This window comes from Zosterops lateralis (assembly GCF_965231275.1).
Source record: "Zosterops lateralis genome assembly, chromosome: Z".
NCBI classification, from domain to species: Eukaryota; Metazoa; Chordata; class Aves; order Passeriformes; family Zosteropidae; genus Zosterops; species Zosterops lateralis.
In genome coordinates, this window is record NC_139800.1 from 47,920,023 (window position 1) to 47,945,152 (window position 25,130).

At 41.3% G+C, this 25,130-nt stretch overlaps 1 protein-coding gene and 1 long non-coding RNA gene across 4 annotated transcripts in view; one reads left to right on the forward strand and one right to left on the reverse strand.

Moving 5' to 3' along the window:
* ACO1 (aconitase 1) overlaps positions 1-16,562 on the reverse strand; it is a 35,668-nt gene extending 19,106 nt beyond the window's left edge. The window contains exons 1-4 of one of the 3 annotated variants that reach the window (XM_083884013.1): positions 16,446-16,562; positions 4,998-5,118; positions 3,117-3,285; positions 896-1,033 (exon numbers count right to left, since the gene is read on the reverse strand). In XM_083884013.1, the coding sequence (XP_083740139.1) occupies positions 896-1,033; positions 3,117-3,285; positions 4,998-5,094 (404 nt within the window). In that variant the 5' untranslated portion in view covers positions 5,095-5,118; positions 16,446-16,562. Of the gene's footprint in view, positions 1-895; positions 1,034-3,116; positions 3,286-4,997; positions 5,119-15,546; positions 15,567-15,956; positions 16,046-16,445 lie in introns of those variants that run through there. The other 2 variants (XM_083884014.1, XM_083884015.1) reach the window with 2 other exon arrangements.
* A 1,179-nt stretch (positions 16,563-17,741) lies between these two features.
* Positions 17,742-20,345, forward strand: LOC310922691. The gene is made up of 3 exons (XR_014592472.1): positions 17,742-17,854; positions 17,946-18,005; positions 20,270-20,345. It is a non-coding gene; the product is annotated as an uncharacterized lncRNA (long non-coding RNA).
* The last annotated feature ends 4,785 nt before the right edge of the window (positions 20,346-25,130 follow it).

Sequence of the window (25,130 nt, forward strand, 5' to 3'; positions counted from 1 at the left end):
AGGTTGTCACTATGATACAGTGCTGTCTGAAGCCTCTGTTTCAAGGCAGACTGTCTTCACCACAATCAGCTGCCTAACTTAGGTCTGCAGAGTTCGAAAGAACTGAAGCATAAGTCTCCCCAATGTTCTCTATATGAGAGAAAAATCTCTATTTTCTTACATTTGCTAATGAGGCTAAAACATACCAAAAAACTTCAAGAAGGTGGAAGGAAATCACCATAAAATGTGTGATTGAAGCATCTGTTTGGAAGATTAGTTCAGTAGGCCCATATTTATGTATCTTGGAGGGTAGAAGGACCTCTGTATAGAGTCCTTATATTTCACTGTGGGTCTAGTGAATCCTAGTGAGTCTTTATATCTTTGCTCTCAGCATGCTGAGGACTGAATAGCCCTATGTTTCTTTCCAGGATTCATAAGGGCCATAGTAAGCAGTGTGTCAGGCTCTTCTGCTTGGAGGCACTGAAGCAGAAAGCAGTTCCTCAGAGCTGACACTACTGTATTCTTAGACAAGTGAGGAAGAAAGGAAATACTCTCATTTGTCCTTTCTAAAAACCCTTACGGGTCAAAAAAGTGCATGGGAAAAAAAGCCATTTCTGAGGGATTAATAATAATGCTGCATTATTAACAAGAAGTACAATAAACACAGGCCTGGAATGAGTCTGTTTCTATCAACATTAAGTACAGGGCTTGTGCTGCTGAGAAGATGCACCACAGATAGAGAAAATTCTCCCCCAACTGACCGCAGCTGATACAACAGATTAACTTTAAAATTTGTTAATATCTGGAATGTTGTAGTACAAATGCTAACGGTATCAACAGTACAACTACCTTGATGACCAGTAATGGATTCAGTTTACTTACTACCATTAAGACATAAAGAGTTTTTTATTCTTACTGCCTGTTAAAATCAACCTGGATGGAGTGATCTATCACGAGATCAGCAGGACAGATAGGATTGATTTTTTCAGGGTCCCCACCAAGTTTCTTCACAGCATCACGCATTGCAGCAAAGTCAACCACAGCAGGCACCCCACTACAACAGAAACAAAATGGGCATGATGAAACAATTTGGATAAGAGAAAAAAAACCCACAATAACCAATCCCAAGATAGAGAACTACTGTCACATATAAAGCAAACTGCACTCCTCCATCTTCAATGCAAGCAAATAATGAGTAGCAACCAGAATTTCTGTCACATTAACACCTGACTTATCTAAGAGATTATATGCTTTTCAGTATTTCTTTTAACACAGCTTCTGACACTTCTCTGCACACACATTCTCAGTTTTCTACTGAGGTATGTTCTACCATGATATCTTCGACTAGCGTGGAAAACCCCCTTATGTACTGATTTTGCTGGCTGCTAAAACAAAAAGAGTTCTCTGATGTGCTCATAAGGATATGGCATCAATGAACAACTCACTGAAAAACTACATTTCTGTAAGAGCAGCCCAAAGCAGTAAGGCTTTATATTTTCAACTCTGACCATAAGAATGCTATTACATTTTTTTAAATATCAGAAACCATGAAACAAGAGCAGTAAGAGGCTTCTCAGTTCCTACTGAATTTTACCTTGAAAATCCTGAATAATTACCAAAAAATAAACAGGAAAAAGGATCCACATTATCTAACCTGGATACAATTAATTGATGTTGTTCAGCACTTTGACATCCCAAGATAAGCTTTTTATAAGAAAAATAGGAAATTCTATGTTATTCTACTGAGAGGAATTTGAGGGAGGGGGATAGGAGGAAAGAAGCACAAGAGCTATTTTGCCAAGTTACAAATGTTATACAATTGATATGGAACAGACAATATCCTTCTACTGCCTTAGAACAACTCAGGATAATTACAGAATAATCCTAACTAGGAAATTAGATAATTCTAAACCAGGACAACCTGAATGTAATTGTTGTATGGCTTTTGGAAAATTGCCAAAGTTGCATTTTTCAAAAAGGTCCTCAGAGGCCTGTCCAAGAGCTTGTTTTTCAGGAATGCAGTTGCTCTGCAGACCTATAGGTACAATTTTAAAACTCAGCAGGAGTAGGGGGCAAGAAAGAAGAGCAGCAAAAGAAGGAAAAATGTTTGCTTGAAAGTTCAGGTTCCTCTACGCTCCAGTTTTTCAAAACATTAACAACAGCTAGTGGATGAAAAATAGCTAGGAAATCAGCACTTCTTTCATTTGAAGTTTTGCCAATTTTTTCTAATGTCTTTAAAAGTTGAGCTGTACTAGGTCTCTAGCACTTTGGCGACCTCTGTGAAAATTCAAAACAGAGGGTATGACAGCTAACTGGGGGAATGACACAAACAGAGGGTATGACACTTCGCCGTTGAGGAAGAAAACTAACTGGCAGCACAACTGCATTGGGCTTGCCATGGATGTACTAAAATATGTTATTAAGACAGAGGATAAGGATACAAAGAACTTGATATTTGCAAGTCAAATGCTGTATTAGAACAGATCCAATTGTTTCACTTGACTTCTGACATTGAACAGGGACTATTAAATGATTATTACTGACACCCAAAGATTTACTGCAGTAACAAGGCCCAGTTTTCAGAGTCCATTAGGTAGGAATCTCAATTTGCATTTCTGGGAAAAATAATACGCTCATTTTTTCAAGAACAGAGAAGTCTTTAAAAATATATTTATAACAATACTGATTTAGAAGAAGAAGTGATGATGTGGGTTATAAATGAGAACTGAAATAGGTAGAAAACTGAAAGCATGAGCCCCTGGGGAACAAAAACAAACAAACAAACAAGCAAACAAATGAGACAGAGAGAGAGAGAGAGAGAGAGAGAATAGACTATACCACCCCTTCAAATAATAACTTGTAAATAACAAACTTCCTCACTTTGATGCAATTTACCAATCCCATTTTCCTCCCCCATTTTGTGAAGTTTTGTGAAGATAATTACTTCTCCATCTCAGAAGCGTTCCTCTCAATGCTCTTATTCTGAGTGTTTGCTTCTTCAAGTGCTGTCTGTAGCATGACATCCAGGAAAGTTGAAAAAGGCTATTCTTCCCCTCAGCTCACCCCTCCACCCCAAGCTGCCCATTGCTACACTCTCAAAAGCCCCTTTTCCTCACTTTGGAGAGCATCAGACTCACGTGAAGTCTTGCAGAATAACTCTTGCAGGCTTAAATGGCACTTCAACATTCTTGTGTTGCATTACTTTCCAGTTGAGAATATTCTCAACATCTTCTTTCTTCACTAGGAACTCATCACAGTTACGGATTGCTGCTTCCAGGAGGATTCGAATGGAAAACGGCAGACGAGCTGCATGGGTAAGAGGCAAGAAACAAATTCATTTTTTACCTTAGGGCATATGTCAGTGAGTGCAAAGTTCCGTGCCTGGGGCAGAAAGGTCCTCATATTCTCACAAGGCTTTATCCTGATCCAAACCCTTTTTCCAGCCTCCAGCTCTGCCAGGAGGTAAGTACTAACTGACCTGTTCCACCTGATGCTTTCAGCAGGTTTATTATCTCAGCTCCTGTGACACAGTAGACATCTTTGCTGAGGGACTTTTCCACAGCTTTTCCATCCTCTATAGCACAGCTACCCCGAAAACATGATCACCTTATTTTTCTGCAGTTTGCTCTCAGTCTTGTCACTGAACACAGACATATAAACGTGCTAGGAAAAGCATAGTTTTCTGTCTGCCACGTTGGAAAGCACAGCTTTAGTGGTTTATGCAGTCTCTTTGTCTCAAGACATGAAGACAAAACTGAATCAAAGTCAGACTGTGCATTTAGTAATCTTCTTTTACTTCAAAATAGAAATATTTAAAGAAGATGATGCAAAATACTATTAGAGCAGTCCTGAGAGCTCTGCTACAAGGAATGAGTGTGAAGAAAAAACCCAAACACGTCTCGGTCCTTCCTCCTCTGGTCCACTTTAATCAGAGTTGTTTGATTGCCTCTCAGAATATTTACAGTTTCAAAATCTTTTGAGAAGTTCCAACTTTCTACACAGGCTGGCCCCCAGGACATAAAAGTCACTTAATCACACTGAGATCTCATTAGTGCTATTGTAAAAAAACCCTATCTATTATTCAGGACACAGTAATTCAGAACAGTTTGGGTTGGTTGTTGTTTGGGGTTTTTTCAGAGGGGATTTTGTTCATTTGGGAGTTTTGGGAGTTATTGTTACTGTTGTTGTTTTGGAGTTTTTTAGAATCTTCTCCTGCCTTTCTCTGCTAAACTACTGCCTTTTTAAGCTGTATAATGAAAATTGGATCCTTTTTGCTTTAAAGAATCTGGAAGTTGTCATTCTCGGAATCCTGGAATGGATCAGTTGATAACACCATAAGTGTATTTGTCTATTCCTTAAGACTCGTCTCTGCTTTTCACCCACCAAGACTGACATTAATTGGTCACTTATTGAAGCCTGTAATGGATATGCTTTGCTGACATTCAGAGAAAGTGTTCCTCCTCTTGTTCCCTGAATTCTCCTCAATCGACTGTTTCCTTTTGAAACACCGAACACCACCATAGACAACTCCAAGCTATAGATATTCACTTTCTAAGTCAATGGCACAGACACTAGGAGTTTTACCAGTACGGCTGAAAGATTTGGTAAATGTCAGAGGAACTAAGAAAAGTGCCTGCTAAGAAAATATTTGCTGTTTTTAAAGCTGAAAAAAAAAATCTTTGTGATTGGTTCAGTCATATATATAGTGTTAGACCCTTTCCAGTCTTTAGCAGTATAAGAAAACTTGTGCTCTTAGTTTTGCCTAGCTCTCTTCACCCACTCAGGAAAAACAAGAGCGCTGTGTGCACAGTATGCTGAGAAAATACTGCTGTGATCATGCCAATATTTCTGTTGTTCTAAATTTCAAGAAAAAAAAAATTGCTAAAATTTTGTTTTCAAGATCCACCTTTTGAATTCATAGTTCTCTCCAGAGATCAAGTATCATCCAACGTGACAAAGTCTGTTCAGGTTCTGTTCACCAGTATTAACAAAATGCTTCTCTTATGTTGTCAACATACCATATCTCACGTCCTCCAATTTGGTCAGATTAAAGAATTTCTTCAGAGGCTGTTTTGGGTCCAGTGGCTCCACAATCCGTACGAAGGGGTTGCTCATGGTTGTTGAAGACCGTTAGTGTCCCTAAAACAAAAGAAAAATCAAAGACATTTTCATGACATCTGTACTGCATACAAAGTACATGTCCCACAGTCTACATTGTATCTATCCCACAGACAAAGGCCTGTACCAGGGAAAAAGGTAATGTCAGTCATTCCCCTTCCACCACAAATCTCCTTGTAACACATCCTCAGAGATAAAAGGTCTGAAGGAGTATTGTGGAAAACACAGATACACCACATGGTTTGGAATCACAGAATTTTAAAAGCTGTAAACAACTTCTAAGATCATCAAGTCCAACTGTTAACTGAGCATCAACGTATCCAACACTAAACCATGCCCTCAAGTGCCACATCCACACACTTTTTGATGATGAATCCATCACTTCTCTGGGCAGCCTATTCCACTGACTGGAATAAATTTTTCCTAATTTGAAATATAAACCTCTCCTGGTGTAGCTTGAGACATGTTTCATCCTGTCTCTAGCTGCCTGGGAGAAGAGACTGACCCCATCCTGGCTACACACTCCTTTCAGGGAGTTGTAGAGAGTGATAAGGTCTCCTCTGAGCCTCTTTTTCCCCAGGCTAAACAACCTCAGCTACCTCAGCCACTCCTCACAGAACCTGTGCTCCAGCCTCCTCACCATCTTTGTTGCCCTTCTGTGGACACAATTTCACAAACAAAATTCAATGTCTCCATTATTCTCTTCTTTATGCTGTTTCTAGACAGTCATTTGTGCCTCTGTGATTCATAGACCACCATGACAACACAGTCTCATTTCTTAAGTGTGTTGTGGTTTAACCCCTGGCAGCAACTAAGCACCCACAGCCACTACCCCACTCCTTTTTGGTGGAAAAAGGAAGAGAATCAGAGCAGCAAAATTGCAAAATTCCTGGGTTGAGATAGAGATGGTTTGATAAATAAAGCAAAAGCTAGACCTGCCAGCAAAGCAAAACAAGGAATTCATCCACCTCTTCCATGGGCAGGCAGGTGTTCAGCCCTCTCCAAGACAGCAGGGCACCATCACACCTCACCTTGGGTAAGCTGGGGTCAGCTGTCCCAGCTGTGTCCCCTCCAAGCTCCCTGCACACCCCCAACCCCCTCACTGGTGAGGTGGGTGAGGAGCTGCAAAGGCTCTGTGTAAGCCCTGCTCAGCAGGAACTAAAACATCTCTATGTTATCAACCCTGTTTCCAGCACAAATTCAAAGCACAGCTATTAGGGACAAAATTAACTGTATCCCAGCCAAAACCAACAGAAGTGGTGTTGATCTAAAGTTAAACAGACAGACATTTGAATTCAAAGTTAAAAACAATTAAACAAAACCAGAAGACACTATTGTTTTGAAAGAGAAAGTATTGTAGACTAAGATTACAAATGCTATCAGAGACAAAAAGAATCCTTCTAATTTCAGAAAGATTTGTTAGGTTACCACCAAAAAGAAAATTTATATAGGCTCTATTGTAAACATCATTTTAGTTTGATATATTTTCCTTTTTTGTTGTTGCTTACTGATTTACTGTTTTTTGTGGTGTAATGGTTTGCTGGATAAAACATTCCTCTGGGACCTAGGACTCTTAGGTTCACATACAGAAGTTAAAGGACCCTGAGATATTCCCCGTATCAAGGCCAACTAGCAGAAAGGGGCCTACATTCAGTACAGAAATGTCTCTTAATGTCCAGAAAAAGTTATCCATATGCAAACTACTTAATGGAACACTTCCTAGGACACATTGAAGACCTGAACTCTGTCCAAGTCTCTTCTGGAAGCATTGGCTTAGGCCAACACATGCCAAGGACCAAGCTAACAAATTAACAGTGAGAACAATTCTCTTGCAGTGCCTGGCAACATTCCCAGTCACTATTAAATTTTTTTTTAGAAGAGAGATAATCATGGGCCCGATTTCTAGATCTGTTGTTTTCCCAGATTACTGTTCTTGTCTTCATTCAAGTAACATTATTTTCTCTTGTCACAGTTTTTCAAACAAGAAACTCACCACAACGCAGGAGATAGACATGGCAGACCTGGGACACTGGTGTAAAAGGATGCACAAAGTCCAGTATTCGTTAAAAACAGACAATGCAAGGCCAAAGAATTAATTTATTTATCTCATCTGCTAGTTTCATGGAATGTTCAGGAAATACTACTATGTGGAACATATTTATGGGAGATTTTTAAAGTATTCCAGCATCTTCAAGAATCTTCAAGTTCAGAAGACAACCAAGGAGAAATAGCAAAAACGGTAACAAAAGATGGTCTAGGGTGTAAAGCAGCAAGATAATGTAAGAGAAAGAAAGATTTCCAGGATTTCTTTAAGGAAAAAAATGGATGCTTCTAGATAAAAAGCTGAATGCCTAGGGAAGCTGGAAGGCCAGCAAAAGAACACACTGCAAACATACGCACAACCTCAAATGCATCACCTCTCACATTTCCATTGACAAGTTGCTTTCTGAAACTCCTCTTCCCAGCTGTGCAGATACTCACCCTGCACAAAAACCCCTAAAGTTTTAGGTGTCATGATCTTTAAACAGCATGAACTACTAGTTATTCCTCCAAGTAAAGTCTGTGCTTCTGTAACTGAGCATGATCAAAATTAATTTCTTCCTTCCTCTTCTTGCCAGCTACCCTCCTATTAAGATTTACTTTTTTGCATTCCACTATGAGAACTTTATTTTATGCATATCAATTTCTCATGGGAAAGTCTAAGAGTAGCTGTAGATAGAAAATATTCGGATATCCCCTGACAGATAAAGCAAACCATTAATTTGATATGACCATGAGTCCACTCAGTTCACGTATCTCATCCAAGTGTAAATTACAGCTTGAACATTTTGCATCCAGGTCCACGTCTTGGCAAATCAAAGAAGAAATTCAAGATGTTATGACACATTATCTGTGTGTTAACATTACTTTACCAGACATCACTCTCTTCCCTGGACAGAGATTTTTTTAGTTCACAGTAAGAGATATTTCAGTACACAAATAAGCCAAACTGTGGGCTGACCAAGACCAAATCACAAATTCTTTTCATCTGCCTGGTCACACTGACATGAACAACACTGTTACAAACCTGGAAGCCATTCAGGAACACCTGAAAAGAGGTAAAACCTTTAGAAAAAATACCAACTAGCAGCACTGCTGTAGCAAATTTCACAGAGCCAGGGAAGCCTCAGTCATACCAACTACTATTTTCACACACTAAATTATAAACCAAGCAGCCACAGCACAGAACTCTGAATTAGTGATTTGACAAAAAGAAGTCTGGGGGCAATACTCTGCACACTGAGCATACCAAAGCTTTTAAAGTCATCCTCACTATAGATAGAGGTTACCTTTTTTCTTAACTTGATACAGTTTAACTTCTGATTGGAGCACAAAATATTTATTCATGTTTTGCAGGCACTGAAATGTAAACATGCAAACATGGGGGAGGAGACATGTGTCTGCCTGGAACTGCTGCAGCACAGAGTCACATGCGTTGACCATGGCCAGTGCATGACCACATCAATATCTGCTCAGACATACCAAAACAAGCACTTGATCTTCTGCCCAACAACTTTAAAACTGTTTGTGTGGAGATTACATTAAATAACGTGGATTATTCAAACCTGAAAATGCAGAATAGGATTTTAAAAGGAGTATCTCATTACTGACATAGACTCACAGAATATTTTGAGTTGGGACACACAAGGATCACCAAGTCCAAGTGAATGGCCCCTATGGTGTTCTAATCCACAATCTTGGCATTATAAGTGCCATGTTCTGACCAACAGAGCTAATCTCAGGGTACTGGAACTTTCTTAAAGGGTTGCATGACTTGTATGAAGTGTACCAGACAAACAACAGCCTTATTTTAGCCCTTTCTTGGTGCCTACTATTAAAATTCTGAGAACACCTACAATTTGGCCCACACTAATGCTGATCATCTTTGAATTTGAACTCCCTATCAATATTGTTTTCCACTCATCTTGTTACATCAATGCAGTAGATTATTACTCTGCCACCGCACTCAATCTCTTGTTAGAATGCACCTCAACTCACCCAGACTGCACATCAGCTCACCACAGAAAGTCTGATTTCTGTTCTTTCTCTCTCCTTCAGAGAAGCAGAAGTGCAGAAAGATTGTAACCATGAATACCAGGAGGGGCAAATTTGGATAAGGCCATAGCTTTCCAAATATAAAAATAGGAAGCTGTTTTTTGCAAATGCAACATCTTGACCTTTAGGGTAGAGAATGAACCCTTAGCCACAGCAGCTGTCTCTTGTTGTTTGTATCCCTATATATGACACAGGACAGTTTAAATTTCTCTGGAAACACAAGTTTTACACTGTGATATTCTAATAAAGCATTTGAACAAAATTTAGTACAACATTCCTCACTTCATCCGTATTGAGTGTAGCAGCAAACTCAGCTTTTACCATGAGACCTCAGACGCTCACCAGCACCAGAAGATCATTGCAAAGATGCCTGCTGGTTGTACCATCTGACACGATGGTGTCCTGTCTCTCTGGTGTCCTGAAGGGTAAACCATTTGATGATGATGACATAAGAAACACGCACAAATCCAAGGGGACAGAAGGAAAGAGGTGTCTGTCCATCCTCTTCCCGTGTCCTCTCTTACTTGTTCATCAACTACACAAGATACATTTAAAGTATATTAAAGTCTCATGTGGATCTCCATAAAAAGGATTTAAGTAAGTAACATAAAATCTTTTCTTTAAAAAAAAACCAAACAAAACCCCCCACGTTTTCAGAAGACTCCAATATATGTTGTATGTGTGTTTTCAAATCATCAGCTGTTGTATCTTTCTGAGTATCTAACATAAATACAATACTAGTCACATCACAACAACATTGATTAGAAAAGGACTTGGTTCAGTTTAAAGCACATTCTTGATTGACAGTGACTCCTTGTCTCTACTGTAGAGCCCTTTAAAAGCAGTTGTGTAACTTGGAACAATGACAACAAATAAACTCCACTGAAATTCGTGGAATTTCAAAATAATAATAAACATAATAATGTATGTAATTTTGCACTTGCAGAAATTCTCATGAAGATCATGGAGAGGTAAAAAATGTATTTAGCCCCTTGCTATACCTGAGAAAAAGTCTGAAAACTGTTCTAGACTTCACTTTATAACATACTATTCTATTCTCTTTAGAGTTGAAGGTGAAACCAAACACAGCTAGCCAGACTAAAAGCAGCAATCTCACATCACAAAAAAAGAGATTATTTTTTAAAAGCACAACTTCACATCTACTCATTGACTGCAAACAGACCCAAACTATCAATAGTATGTATTGTTTGGGGTTTTTTTAGGGATATCAGAGCATTCCACTCATCTCTTGCCATCCAGAACAAGAGAAAACCATGGCACACATGGTAGTTTCCTACATACATGCTGACAGTAAACCATGCTCTTTCTGTAGTACATGACACTTATGTTAAAAAAAGATTCATGATCAGTAATAATCACATTTATTACAGAAATACTCGATGACAAACCAAAGACACAGACTGTTTAACCTGCAGAAAGGAAAAAGGCTCTAGATGAGACAACTTCTGTCTAAGCTTCGGGCCATAAAGTAGGAACAAACCAGCCATGGTTATTTAGCATTTTAGTACACACATATATTTAATCTCACTTGGAAAAACATGTTTCCACAACTGTTTTTTCTATTCCATCTTTCGTTTCTTAGTTACTGTTTTTCCAATAAAGAAAGGGTCTCTGTGTTATTAATGATAAGAGGTAAAATTTAGACATCTTTTTATAAAACTAAACGCCTAGCATCTTAACTAAAACGGATTTCAAGTAGTAAATGCTCTTTTTCCTGAAATGTGGGTAAATTCCTGGCCATTGCTGGGAAGCACACACTCAGCAAAGAATCAGTTCAATTTGAACATTTTATCGGACTCTGGAAATGCAAAAAGGATTACACTTAGGCAAAGCAAGGTCACAATTTTATCAGTCATCAAGAAAAAGGGGAAGGTTCAGACTTGCTGGTACTTGCAGGAAATTCGAGAAGAAACATGACAAAATATGATGTGTCTGTGATGAAATTTCCAGGTGAAAACTGGGGAAAAAGGTGAGCTGGCAGGACCACCATGATAAAAGTCCTTGCCTGGTGATAAGGCAGGACATAGGCAGCATCCATGGCCTTGCTTGAAAAATGCAACATTTTTCATCCATGCTGAATCTGATCTGACCACCTTCTGTTGCAATTATCACTCCTACACCTACAAGTTATTTCCCTTGGTTTTGTCCACTGCAATGACTGCCACTGTATGTATTTGTACTTAGCTGCCAAGTTTTCAAGAAGCGCCTCCACACTGCAAAAGCAAGCAACTTAAAAAATCTAAGCAGAGCTGCAGCAGGGCAGGAGGCTACTGAGTTATAAATTCTTCACCACAACATTAAGCATGCACTTTGTGACATTACTAGCAGTTACATATAGCTGAACAGCACTTCTTTAATAAAGGCCTATTGCTCAATTACCCTGAGCCTGTAAAACTTTCATAGCTCTTCTCATGGTTTCACATTCTACTCAGCAGGGGGCCTCCATAAAAAAAAAAAAATTATGACTAATTCCAGTTTACCTAAGTTATAGATGGCACAGCCATGAATAAAGATTTCTAAGCAGGTCCAGCATGTAGGAACTTCCATCATATTGGAATTGTACCCTGTTCTGTACATGCCTACCTTACCCAAAAACCAAGGAGGGAGAATACCTATGTTAAGCATGTTGACAAAACTCTGCATTTTTGATATGGAAAGGCAACCTCTTCAGTATCCATCAGATGTTTAAAGTAGTAAAACTGCACTAAGTAAATCCATCCACAATCCAAGACAGTTTAGAAAGAAAATCCTAATAAATAAATTTTTGTAGCAGGAATTTCTTTAAATTTAAATATCCAAGTTGCCTAAGAAAAATGTTTTTGTTACACTGGGTAAATTGAGTGGCAGATAGAGATACAGATACTTGACAACACAACAACAAAAAAACCCATCTACCCACCAAAAAATGGCAAAAAACCAACCAAACAAACCACAAGCAAAAAAAGCCTCAAGTCCACGCATGCCCCCAAGCATTTGGATACACTTCAACACCAGAAGTAGAACAAGCAGAGTCTTGTTTTATAAAAAATATAAAATGCTATAATTACTTTTGGACGTACAAAGAACAGATGAGTGCAATTACTGTGGCAATAAACACAGGTTTCTTGCTTTGATTTAGAGAAGCTCTTTTTATTTAACACTTACTCTACCTATGGCAGATAAGGCCATTATGTAACAAATATACACCACTGCATTGCTGCTAACAGACACTGAAGAGATTTCAATAGTTAAAGAATCTGGAGAAAGAATCCTTGTGTTTCTTCGTTACACAGAAAAGTCTATCATTACACACATATCTTTAAAGCGATATATATATATCTTTAACAATTTGATGACTGAGCAGTATAAACTACATCAGTATTCCACAATGGAAAACAAGCAGTAATACAAAAAAGCAGGGTTTCTTAAATAATTTCTAGTCAAAGTTTTAGCGAACCCTTTTCAACTCTAATGCTCAAGAGGAACACTGTACTGGAACAAACAGAGCTTTAGATTGCAGATGCTCCTGCTTTGTCCTGCTGCCTGAAACTTTTGACTGCAATCCTAAAATACTTATTTAGTCAGATCCATAAAGTGCTAAACTTCCAACACACTGAACAGGTTGCTAATTGCATAGTCCCATAATCTGTGTATTTCATAGGCTGTCATAAGTATTAATGTCCATTTCACTTTGTTAGCAATGCTGCATTGCACATAATGAAAGTTCAGGTCAGAGATCAAGTTTGTGAAATCAAACATTGAGGTCTTTAAGTAACTCCAGCTCCAAGTGAGCTGGAAGTTTAGATGCATGCCCAGTTCCAAAATGTAGATATTAAACTCCTTCAAGTCATCCCTCCAGAAAGCCAAATGCTACCTCCTCCCTCACTTCAACACAGGTACTGTACACTTACAGCTTAGAGGGACAGTCAAAATACTTCTCTCACACAGATCTCACCGGCCTTTGGTAGCCCAGGCAAGCACACATATGCAGTGTGCTCTCATGTGCTCTCAGACAGCCTCTGAAATGCAATCCAGTCTTAACAAAATCCAGATCATAATTAAGCAGGTGTAAGTGTTAAGGGACTGCTTTGTCAGCACACTCACCACTGAGTGTCACAGATAAAAGTAGAGACTAATTTTCCTTTTCTGCTACAGGAAAATGAGCAGCACTACACCTGAGAATAAAAGGAAGCTTATCTGGAGACTACCAGACACTGAAAAATTAAGTGTTGAAATTTTTTTCCCACCTTATGAAAGAGCATCTCTGAACTTTAAACTACTTCCTACCTCTCTACAAACTTGCTGGTTTTTTACCCTATGCTTGTAGTCTCAGACTGTTTATAACAAATATGCAATTTGGATCAGTTTTAACAAAGAACTAGCTTTCAGAGTTAGTTAGAAAAAACACAAAACGAACATGGAAGTGCTGCAAGAAGTGTGGAATATAGAATAGAACATGTGTACAAAGATTTGGTCTTCGAAATTTTGTTTCAATTTCAAAAGGTGGGATTAAAAGACATCTCAGTATTGGTCTGTTAGATTCAAAAGACTCCTGTGAGAGGTGAAGAAATGCAGCAGAGGTGCATGGGAAAGGCAAACAAAATGAGAGTATTGTGAATCAGCTCTGTACTCATGCCATTACCATTATACCAGCTCTATAAACTGTTCTCAGAAAAACTCCTTTTCTACAACTTGAAATCTGAAGTGTTTCAGAGCTACTGAAGATATGTAGGTGGAAGGATTCCTTTCAGGATGAAGAACTGATGAGAGGATTAGCTCTGTTGTGAAATAATCTGACACTGTGAGGTCCTAACTTTTCACACCATTTCAAGACAAATCCTGAATTTGTGGTCTGGAAATAAAGACAGTTTTCTTACACCAAAAGCTGCTACCTGCAATCTCAGCAGCCATTCAACTATTTGTGTAGATGAATCCAATTTTCAAACACCCACATCTTCAGTCTGTAAGGAGAACAAGTGTGTGTCTGACACAATTTCACAAACTCACACTAGCTGTTAGCAGAGTTTACCGCCCAAGCGCCTTGAGGAGGCAAATTAAGTTCCACTAAACATTTTTACATCAACTTTTTCATAACAGTTTTCACACAGAAAGGGTGTGCAAAAAACCACCCCAAACAACCAAAATTAACACCTTCTTTCACAAGCATTTGAAGTCCTGAGCCTACAGCTGTGGGACATCCCAACTCTTTCAAGGAAGTGCCAAATACCTGGAGGAAAGCTTCTGAATTAATCAATCCCTAAGGCAGCAGTGAAAGCAAAAACCCTGAAAAAAAATCTATTCCTTTTCACAGAATTAAAACTCCTCTTTGCCTTCTCTATATCTCAAGACACAAAGGGACCACTCTTCAACTCACATCTTTCCACTTAGCTTAAGTGGATTGTTACTCCAAGGAGGGAGCAAATTTCCAGCTTTTACTCTCACTAACAATCCTACAGTCTATGCTGGAAAACACTAACAAGAGATTTGTTCCATTTTTTACTATTCAGTTGTTATTTCTTCTCTAATTTTCTTCATTTAATGTTTTTGTTCTTCCACTATTACTATAGAAACGTCACCAAATAGTATCAAAGTTGAGTGTATCATCCTCTGGCCAAAGATAACCAGAGAGGAAGAATGGTGCTAAACTACAAACATGATATGACAAAACCCTGCAGTTTGAAAGCCCTATGGTCCTTGCAATTCAGCAATAGTCTGCATGACATAATCAGTAAAGTACTGCTAAGCGATCAGACTTCTTTTTATGTAGAAAGCTTCTCCAGGAATCTCTCCTATCTTATAAAGTCTGAGATGAGTAAAGTACTAATAATTTTCCTAATAACTCCTCACACACACCATAGATCCTGGAAGGCACAAGACTCAGCTGCACTTCCTACTCTATGCCCACTACACTCCTCTTACTTTCTTTGAAGCAGTAACAATCCCCAGAAGTTTATTAGGACATTCTGATGAAGCACAATTGCTTTTAAGCAAAGCATTACTAAATAAACATTCCGGTGTTAATACTTCTCTAGGGTGGTCTTCCTTTACTTCGGTTTTGTAGATTGATAAAGCCAGTCTGAACAATAGCGACACTACTGAGTGCTCAGAGATATTAATTCAATTCCAACTGTTTGGAGAGAGAATCCTCTGTTTTAGACCAAGTTTCCTGCTGATACAAAAAAATACTAAACCCAGACCTCTGCTTTCCCCTTTACCCCCCTCCCCCCACCTTCACAAGCTTTAGAGGTGGAAACTAAGTATCAAAGTACAACCTCCAGTTAAAAAATAAATGTGGTGATGTTACGAAACATGGAAACATCCCGAACATAAACAGGGACCGATCCAAACACGTACCTGATCCAGTTACTGAAACTGGGCATCTCCACAGCCACAGTCCTAAGTCAAGTTAATTAGAAGGCAAATACCCGCGGCTCTGCTACGACCTCCACAACTGTTACAGAACACCTGCACCTGCAGTCTGTGCCATGAACGTGAAACAGATTATTTTGTCACCCAAAATTATTAAAACCTGGCACTTTATAGGCACCACCTTCCAATTATTTTCTTCCGTCCTTTCCCTGTCCCACTTACGCTGCAATCTACTGAGTTTTTTTGCAACACAGAGGAGTTGTGCTGTGTGCTTGATATGTACACTCTGCACTATCTTCTACTATTTAGACACTACTGAAAATACCAACATATAATACTCGAGACAAGGCTCGAGTAGTTCTAGGAAGAAAATCAATGTTTAAAGCTTCACCTACATAAGGACAGGGCAGTACAACTTCTCTTCCACTCCCGTTCTTCTCGAGCTAAACCTATTCCTCTTTCTCCGTTCCGCAAAGGCCGCCCCTCGCACCCGCTGTGAGCCGGCCCCAGCCGGGGGGGTCTGGAGACACCCGCGGTCTCCAGCCGGGCCCGGGGCCGCACAGCCCCCGCTGCTGTACGAGACGGGGCCTCGCAGGGGCTGCTCCGCCAGAGCCGCCCTCCCTCCCTCCGCAGCATCCAACGGCCCCTTCCAGCCGCCACCGCAGAAGCCGGGAGACGGCCGGATCCCCGTCCTGCCGCCGGCCCTTGCTGGCAGCCGGGCCCTGCGAGCCGCCGGCCCCCGCCCTCCGCCCGGGCCCGCTCTGCCCCGAGGGACGCCCCCCGCCCCGCCACCTCGCCCCGGGGCCGCCGGGGACACACACGCCGCGCCCGGGGAAGCGGCTCCGGGCCCCCGAGGCGGCGGCGGCGGTGGGGCCCGCACTCACCGGAGCGAGGAGCACAAACCGCCGCTCGCCGTCAGGGCCGCGGGCGCAGGGAGAAGGGGCGGTGGCGGGCCGGCTCCGCCCCGCGCCCCAAGGCCACAGCGGCGGCGGGATGGCCGCCAGCCGCCCGAGCAGGGGCTGGGAGGGGAGGGGAGGGAGGACGAGCGGTGGCCGGCCGGGCGGCGGGGGCGCGGGGCGGGCTTCCCCTCACGCCTGCAGCCCTGGCCCGCAGAGAGCCGCTGCTTCCCGCGTCCAGCCCCTTTCCCCTGGATATAGGAGGAGGAGAGGGAGCGCTGGGAGTGTGGGGGGTGGGTAAGAGGGTGGTGGCGAGGCCAAGGCCAGATCTGCTGCAGGGTTATCGGAAAGACGGGCGCTGTAACACGGGTGTGGGCAGTCAGCTGCGCCACCTGCTCACAGCCCCGAGAGCTTCCTCGGGCTTCGGAGAGTCCAGAGGGGCTGTCAGTGGAGCCGGGCCCGGGAGGGAACAGGTGTCGCTCGGGGCACCGCCTGACACACAGCACTGCATCCTCATCCTCATGGCCGCGCTATAGAGCGGGACCCCCTGTTGTTTCTCTTGGCAGGGGGAGAGCTGACTGGCCCGGCTGTTGGCAGAAACAGACTGTTACTGAAGAAGCTGGTCAAGATCAATATAATGACGTCAGCATTAAAGAACAATATCAGAGTAGAGGACATCCTAGAGGACATAATTTACATCACTCCCATAGTTGAGTGCCATGGAGAGTTTATCAGTGTCCAGCATGTTCCCAGTAGAACAGTATATGGTTTGAGCCTGAATAACATTGAGGAATACATTCAGCACAAGTAGTTGGGCGTGAGCTCTGGATAGCAGGAGCCAGAAGTAAGAGGCCAGGAGCTGGCACTGACCCAACAAAGGGTGCACAACTCTGTAGCCCAGTTAGCTGAGCAGACACTGAGAGACACAGCAGGAGTCAATGCTTCAGATGGAAGACCCCAGACTTTCATATGCTTAGACTGTGAGAGTATAAAAGCCCAGGGTTTGCTTTGCTCAGGGTCCCTCCTCTGAGACACTTGCTTGAGCTGTTATTTTGTCGCTACACCATGATTAAACCACTGTAAGAATCCAGGAGTCTGAGACTCTGTCAAGGGAAACCTGGGGTCCAGCCATAAGGAAACTCGGTCTGGCTGGGTGAGAGTGGAGTGTGCAGGGAGTCAAACAGGGCACCCCTCAGCTCACTGGAGCCACCCATTGTGAGGCGACCTCGTTCCAGGTCATGTGGTCTGAGTGTGCCTGCCAGCATGATTCCTGGACGGCAGACAGGAAACTTTCCTTAACAAGTAAGTAAACTAGAAAGTATCTAATTCCAAGAAAATAATTGTATACATAGTAAAGAGGAGTTTCTGTGAGGAATGTAAATATTCTGCAAGTCTTGGTAAGGTCTTGGAGAGCACTGACTAGGAGACATGCTAACCACTGACAGTTGGAGTAAAACAAGATCAGTAATGTTTTGTTTTTACTTGAAGAAAGTTTGGGCTAAGAGGAAACTGAGCTTGCTGGCTTTGCTGCACAGGAGCGAGTCTCAGGTGAGTGAAAATGGAAGTGCTTAACTCTACTTGTAAAGAAGGATGAAACATAGAAAATGCCCATTATGTGCCACCTGGATGTTTGTGGGTTGGATTTCTGCACATTGACATGTGCTGACAAATCCTCCTGCCTACACTGTCCAGGTGGAACTGTCAAACCAGGAGAAATCAGAGGGAAGGACCCTAAGATCTAGCAAAAAAAAAAAATATGCATTGAGTAGGTTTTTAGGGTTTGGTTTTTGTTTTTTATTTTAGCTAAATGTGGAAATCCTGGATTTGGCATACCTGCTACTACTATTTCACTAGAATACTTAAAACTTCAAGAGACTCTCTGTAGTTAAACCTGCTATTCTCTGAACTGATGGCTTTAAATAGCCTGTAATCCGCAACACACAGTACTTCCAATTTATTGCTCAAAATCTCTTCCAGGTTGGCCTGTTTTCTGTTCAGCAGAAATACCACATGGAGGAATTCACTTGCACTAAGCTCTTCTTTTAGAATTCTATTGGTTTTTAGAAGATAGAATTTGCTTTACCCAAATGGTTAACATGGAACTGGACATTAATTCATAATATTGTTTTCAAACCTTTGGCCAGAGAGGTTCCTAAGGCTGAGTTTGGCAGAGCAGAGTTATGTTTGTAGTTTGGCTTTGGCTCTTGAAGTTGGAAGCTCATCTTTCTATATGACACCACAAAACAGTAGATGACTCTCATGGTCTGAAAAGCCAGAGAATTTCTAAAACCTCTTACAGCTTTAAATGCTTCTTTATTTGATAAAAGTGGGGTTTTTTAAATATGTTTAATTAATAGTAATAAAACATTTCAAATATGTTCCTCTTTGTGGGGTTAAGTCCTGTAATACTTCTCTGGGTCACTTCCTTTAAAAAGAAAATTAAAAAATTTTAATTTGGTTGTTGTTGTTTCTAACAGAACAGACTTACAAGACTCATGTGTATCACTAAGTTTTGAATTATGAATCAAATCCTCCATACCTAGATAACAATGCAATTGCTGCAAAATCTGATTGACCTAAAATCTCTTGTACAGAAAGCAAAGACTAGTGAAAATAGCAGGTCAGCAGCAGAAATGGGAAATTGATACACGAGCTCTGATTTTTCCCAGTGAATATCTACAAGGTTTGTACTTTCTGTTCTGTGGGGAGGAAAGGCCACTGAGGATGAGCATAGAAGGGAAGATTTTATATCCTAGGAGGAGAGACAGAACTGCTTCAGCTTCTACTGGTTCTTTGTAAGGACACAGAGGCTATCATGGGGTTGGAAGACAGGCTGTTCATTGAAGGGTTTACGGCAATGCTGTGTGAGTGTTTTTGCTAGTGTTTCCAGCATTTGAGTATTCTTCTCACTGGGGCTGACTTCTCTGTTGTGTCTCTCAACATATTTCACTCTTTCTGATCCTATCAAGTAGTTACAAATACTTGGAATTCCCAGGAGATAGCTTTCAGCCAATAAAGTCTTAATATACAACAGTAGACTTCAGTGTTGTAGCAATCTTCCACACAGGCTCAGCTGATCACTGAGGTTGCAGCAATCACAGGATTGCTGCAATCAGTCTCAAGCTGGGCTAGGATAAGGCTGACAGGGAGGCAATAAACTTGAGCAGGCAGCCTAGAGGACCCAGACCTTTGGAGCTGCCATCAAGAAGTGTCTGCATGTGTTCTGCTTTTCCTGGCTCTCTCTAGTATAATGAAAAGGCCTGATGAGGTTTGCTCTGGACTGCTGTGTGCCCATAAACAGCTCCTAAGAGTACATTATTTAACATACTGTGTTCTACAGAACATATGAATTGATATATTTAAATGAGTTCAACACTCAGTAGAAGCATTCCTGACTCCAGGAAGCCATCTGTGGATGAACTGAAGAACTGGTGAGATGGTAGCTTGCAGGTTATGGCCTATAGCTTGTCCTGGGTACCGAAAAATATGTTTGGTGCCTCACGAGGGAGTTCATGCTGAAATTTTGTTGTTAGCAATAACTGTTTTAAGCTGTTCAAATTTTCAGCGTGCAAGAGGAGTACAAGTCTGAAAATAGACAGTTTGACAGCTCATGGAAGACCTCTCAGAAATACCATAGTAGATTCTGGTTATTGAACTAAGTGAGCAAATACTGCATCTCCCTCTTTAATTAGATGATTGTGCACTCTCTAAAGAAAATTCTGTGGTCGGCATATTTTAAGAATATGTTATAATTTGCTTCTTCTTCAAATTTACTTATTTTTCTTTTTTTTTAAATTATTTTATTTTTAAAGAGTCTTCAGAAAATTACAGTAACTTTTATTGAACTTCAGTTTCAGCAGCAAAACAAAGATTTAACTTCTGCCATCTACTGGTTAAACGGAGTTTAGCGGAGGCTCCTACCGGTAAGAGAGCATTGATTTGGGAGTTCAGATCCTCTGCTTAGTCCCGAGTAGAAACTCACACAAGTGTATTGTCAAGGAATAATATTGTTTTCCTGCAGAATAAAAGCATTTGTTCGACTGTAGCACAGGAACTGAAGAAAAGGGAGTTGAGGATGGGACTATGTACCCAAAATTAAAGAATAAATTGCCTGAGACAAGTAAAACTCTTCACTGTCAGCACTGCACCTTCAGCACCAGACTGTGTAATGTTTTGGAGAATTTCTTCCCAAGTAGATAATCTACGATCAGCTTATAGTTGCTGTATGGAGCATGAGAAAGAAAAACTGTTTGTACCATAGAGGTGGAAGGATTGTTCTTGTCCGTTTCAAAAGTAATGATATAACTCCCAGTAAATGCAGAAGTCTTTGCTGACCACAGTGTATTTCCCTGAATATCTGGAATGGTGTAGAGGACTTTTACCCAGACTAGATTTCTGTGAATGCTCAACTGGAAACAACCCATATTCAAAATGTTATTTAAACTTTTGGCGTATAGACAATGTACAACGCACAGTAAGCCTGGACTTGTGCTGTTCATAGTTTGTGTTGCATTTGTACCAACACTCACTGACCTCAGGACTCTGGCAGAACATGCTACTAACCTGATACAGCAGGATGAAGTGGGGAGTAAACTAGTCCAGAAAGTTGGTGGAGGAAACAAACTGTAGAGCCCAGGCAATTTATAATCAATCACGTGGCTAGTCTAAGATAGAGTTTTTCACTTTGCCACTGTACCTGCCTAAAGAACTTGTGTACACAGTCACTAACCCTTACCTAAGAGGCACCTGCTCCCTACTACATGCTTGCTGCATGCATTTGGTGACTGGTAAACGTAACAACCTTGGACATTTACTGCAGCAGCACCCTTTCCTTCCCTGTACTTACTAGTAATTGCTGATAGTTGCTCTGACGTCTAGAACTTTACTAAAAATAACTGGCACCTTATAGAAAGCAATGAAAAAAGAGGTCTACATTTTATGCTACCTATACAAACACATTTTGCTCAAAGAGCATTAAAGATGCACAGAAGAGCAGTAGGAATTCCTTTGCTGCACTCTAATGGTAGACTGTTGTTGCAGTGTGCGGACCCACAGGAATAACTCATTTATGTGGTTATCTGAAGAGCAGGCTGGCCAGGAGATCAGCTCAGAAGAAACCATAGACTGGTTTTTGTAACATTTTACTTATTGTTATGCCTAAACATGAGTGACTGTTCTTAACTACTTTTCAGTGAAAAATTGGATACTGCCTATTTTTTTCCCAAGATGTTTATACTCGTACTTTGCTTTTGGATTCCTCAATTTTCTCATAGTAAATTAACATGCTGAATAAAAACAGCAATCACAATTTAAGAATATTCCATTTAGTTGCTTCCAAGGCTTTCTGAACAGAGTAGATCCGACCATCAGATCACCTATGATACGTCACAGTCAGGATGGACGCTTCCCTGACATATTTTCCTGCCTCTGAGGGCAGAGAAATGCACAAATGCACAAATGCATTGTGACAGATACACCCTGACCGCTAATGAAAGTGAGAGCACAGAGCCAAATTACATCTCACAAAAACTTCTTTTTGCCTGTTTGTAGTTCAAATCTTTGCACACAAACACAGAACAGGGGGATAACCTGGCAAAGAAGACAGAGGTTGGTGGGCTTTTTTACCCTGTTTCTGAGCACAACATCTAGATACCATGAGAGTTGGAAATCCTCTACTACTGCTCTATACGCAAAGAGTACCTCTATTGTTAATCTCTCTTCAGTGAACAGACTGCCTCATTTACCAGAGACCTTAATGAAAAGCTGTGGCTGTTTCAAGAGAAAGTTATCCAATGGGATCTCCTAGGAAATGTTAACTTGAGTGTTAGCAGGCCCTCAGTCCTTCATTTCCATCAGCGAAATCTCATTCACCTTTTTTCCTAATGCACTTCAACACTTCAGTGCTTAGATTTCCATGATGTCAGTGGTCAGTGGTGGAAATCTGCATGATTTATGGCAATTCTGTCCTGTAACCAGTCTGGAGGTGGGTCCCTAGATTTAGGATGAGCTTTCAGCTTCTCTCCAGGCCCGTCACAGCTTTGGTGCTGGAGGTGCTGGTACCTGTTCCCATATGGTATGGCACAGGTGCAGGATTGCTGTTAACTTAGTGGTAGGCCCCTTTTTAAGCTGGATGCTCATTTCTTTTGGCTTATGGGGAATTTAAGGACATCAATTCTGCAATAATAAGGGTCACCACCACATTTCCTTCCCTGGCTGACCCTCTGAAATGTCACACTGTTGCCCAAGTGATCAGCTGCCCTGAAAATTTCCACCAGTAACTGCCTACTGGTCCTGTCTGGTTATGTCACAGAGCACACAAGCAAGTTTTTAATTGTTCTACTTGCAGCATGGATTGGAAAACTCACTTTCTTTCTGAATCTTGAACTGAGTTACATATTGTAAAGTTTTGTCTGCATAACAAGGTGATAAAGCAAGTCCACAGTTCTGCTTGGAGAATGTGGAGGACTGCTTTAATATCGAACTTGGATTTACCTTTAAGGTGGCCCCTGCTCTGAGCTCCAGGGTACTCTCCTATTCCACATTAATTAATGAAATGAACACCTACAAAACCAGTGCTTGCAGCAGCATTCACATGAATTATCTTTTCACAGAACCCATTTTAGTTACGATCTGTTATAGAACAGAAGAAGGAAATGTAGTAGTAACCACGGGTAGCAAATGAGGACTTGGCACCTAACAGTCCAGTTTTTATTTTTCACAGATAGAGATATGCTGCTGCCCCTCCTTCTGTTTTCCTTATTGTGGAACACAGCAGCTCTAAGTCCATGCTTTCCTGGTCAGGGGGTGTTTACTTCTGTTCAGTTGTGCCAGAGGAGAGCAGTGACCCATTGGTGAGGGGCAGATGGCTTTAGCACAGCACTCCCATTACAGGGGACACCAAGTGCGCACAGAAGAACTCCTGAAGACTGTGCTGGAGCCAGCATGATAGAATGCCCCTTAGCACCAGCCCAGATGCTAGTCCAAGAGAACACGGAGGGCCCTGCAGGTGTAGGCTTATATGGAGTGCCAGGTGCCTCTTCCCAGGGTGATACTGGGGAGGCTGAGGTCTGGCTGAGGTACAGGGCTCAGGTACAGAGCTGCCTGGTGCAGAAGCTATGGGAGAAGGCAGCACCCCACATAGCACCAGGGAGGATGAGCAGGAAGGCAACAGGATCCCTCAAAGGAGGTGCCCGTGCAGAGGTAAGTGCTGGAGCCCCCTGCAGCAGCAATGGGTGCAGGACTCTGGCTGCGTGAGCAGCACTTTGGTTCAGGCATCGCCACCGGTCAGCCCTGCTGTGCACACCCAGAGAACTGTGCCAGGCCATTCACTTGTCAGGAGCCAAGGAGCCTAGACCACAATTTATCAGGACCTAACAACCATCCTGAGCAGGACTAGCCAAAAGTGAAACTGCTGTGGTTGTACTCCTGTGCCAAGGCAGGCTAACTACAAATCAACCACATTACACAACAGACATCTCTAGCCCCATCCTGAGGCCATTGAGCTCTCCTGTACAGCAGTGGGCTGCAGTTGTTTAATCACATTACTATTTAATTATCATTCAATAATTGTTTAATTATAATTTTATAATGATTTAATCATCAACAAACCCCTTTAACTCCACAGTGATTTCGTATTTTAAGAATTTATATGCAACAGCTGCTTAAAAGGTGGGACAGCTAAAAGGCTATACTGGACTCTGTAGTAGGTTTGGATACACAAGGTGCAAAGGTTCAGACTCCCAAGGTGGAAATGCTGGGAGCTTGTGACTCCTGGCAACAGGAGAATGACTCCTTTTGGTCATCTAGTTATGAACTGAAGGCACTCAGCTGCAATACTCAATAAACAGAAATAAGCTTGGTTGGGTAAGACATCTGAGCCCCTCATGAGGACAGAGCAAGTCATGGTGGCTGGAGACTTTACTTTTGCTGACCTCTCTGTCTTAGAAGGTTTGCTGCTTGCCAGGGCCTTTGATCTGGGGTGCTTTTGTCAAGCCCTTAGACCATGACCTCCTGTCATCCACGTGGGCACTGGTGACACAGCCAAAGAAGAATCTCATGCATAAGCACACCACTCTGGATTCTAGCATACATGGTATTTCTTTACATTCTTGCTGGTGAAGGAGTAGATCTATCCTGTAGGCCAGATAGGTGTCTGTCAGACATAGAAATAAATAATGCTACATATTTATACATATACACATATATTCAGAAATGCTGTATATTCTGGGTTTCTGATACATTATTAGGGTGTAGAGTCAGAAATTGCAATGTGGTTTTAACAACAAGACTTGGACATTTTATTTTCAGACTACACAACTCTTACTAAACCTTAACAGCAATCTGTTGCTCCTTATGTGGATATTTCTGCATATTTTGTATTTCAGAATGCATTAAGCTACTCTATTCATAAACATTGCTTTCATGTTCCCTAGGTCCAGAGACAAAACATGATTAAATAAGTTAAACTGACAATCCTTTACAATAAATAAATAAATCAAACTCTAGCTGGTTTTTTTGGTTGATTGGTTGGTATTTTTCTCCCAGAGAAGTGATTCATTAACTCTGAGAAAATCCCTTATGTACCCTGTCAGGAAGTTATTTGTTCTAAAACTTAAGAGCTGGAAATAAGCTATTAAATATTAAAATCAGTATATTTGAAGCACAAATAAGTTG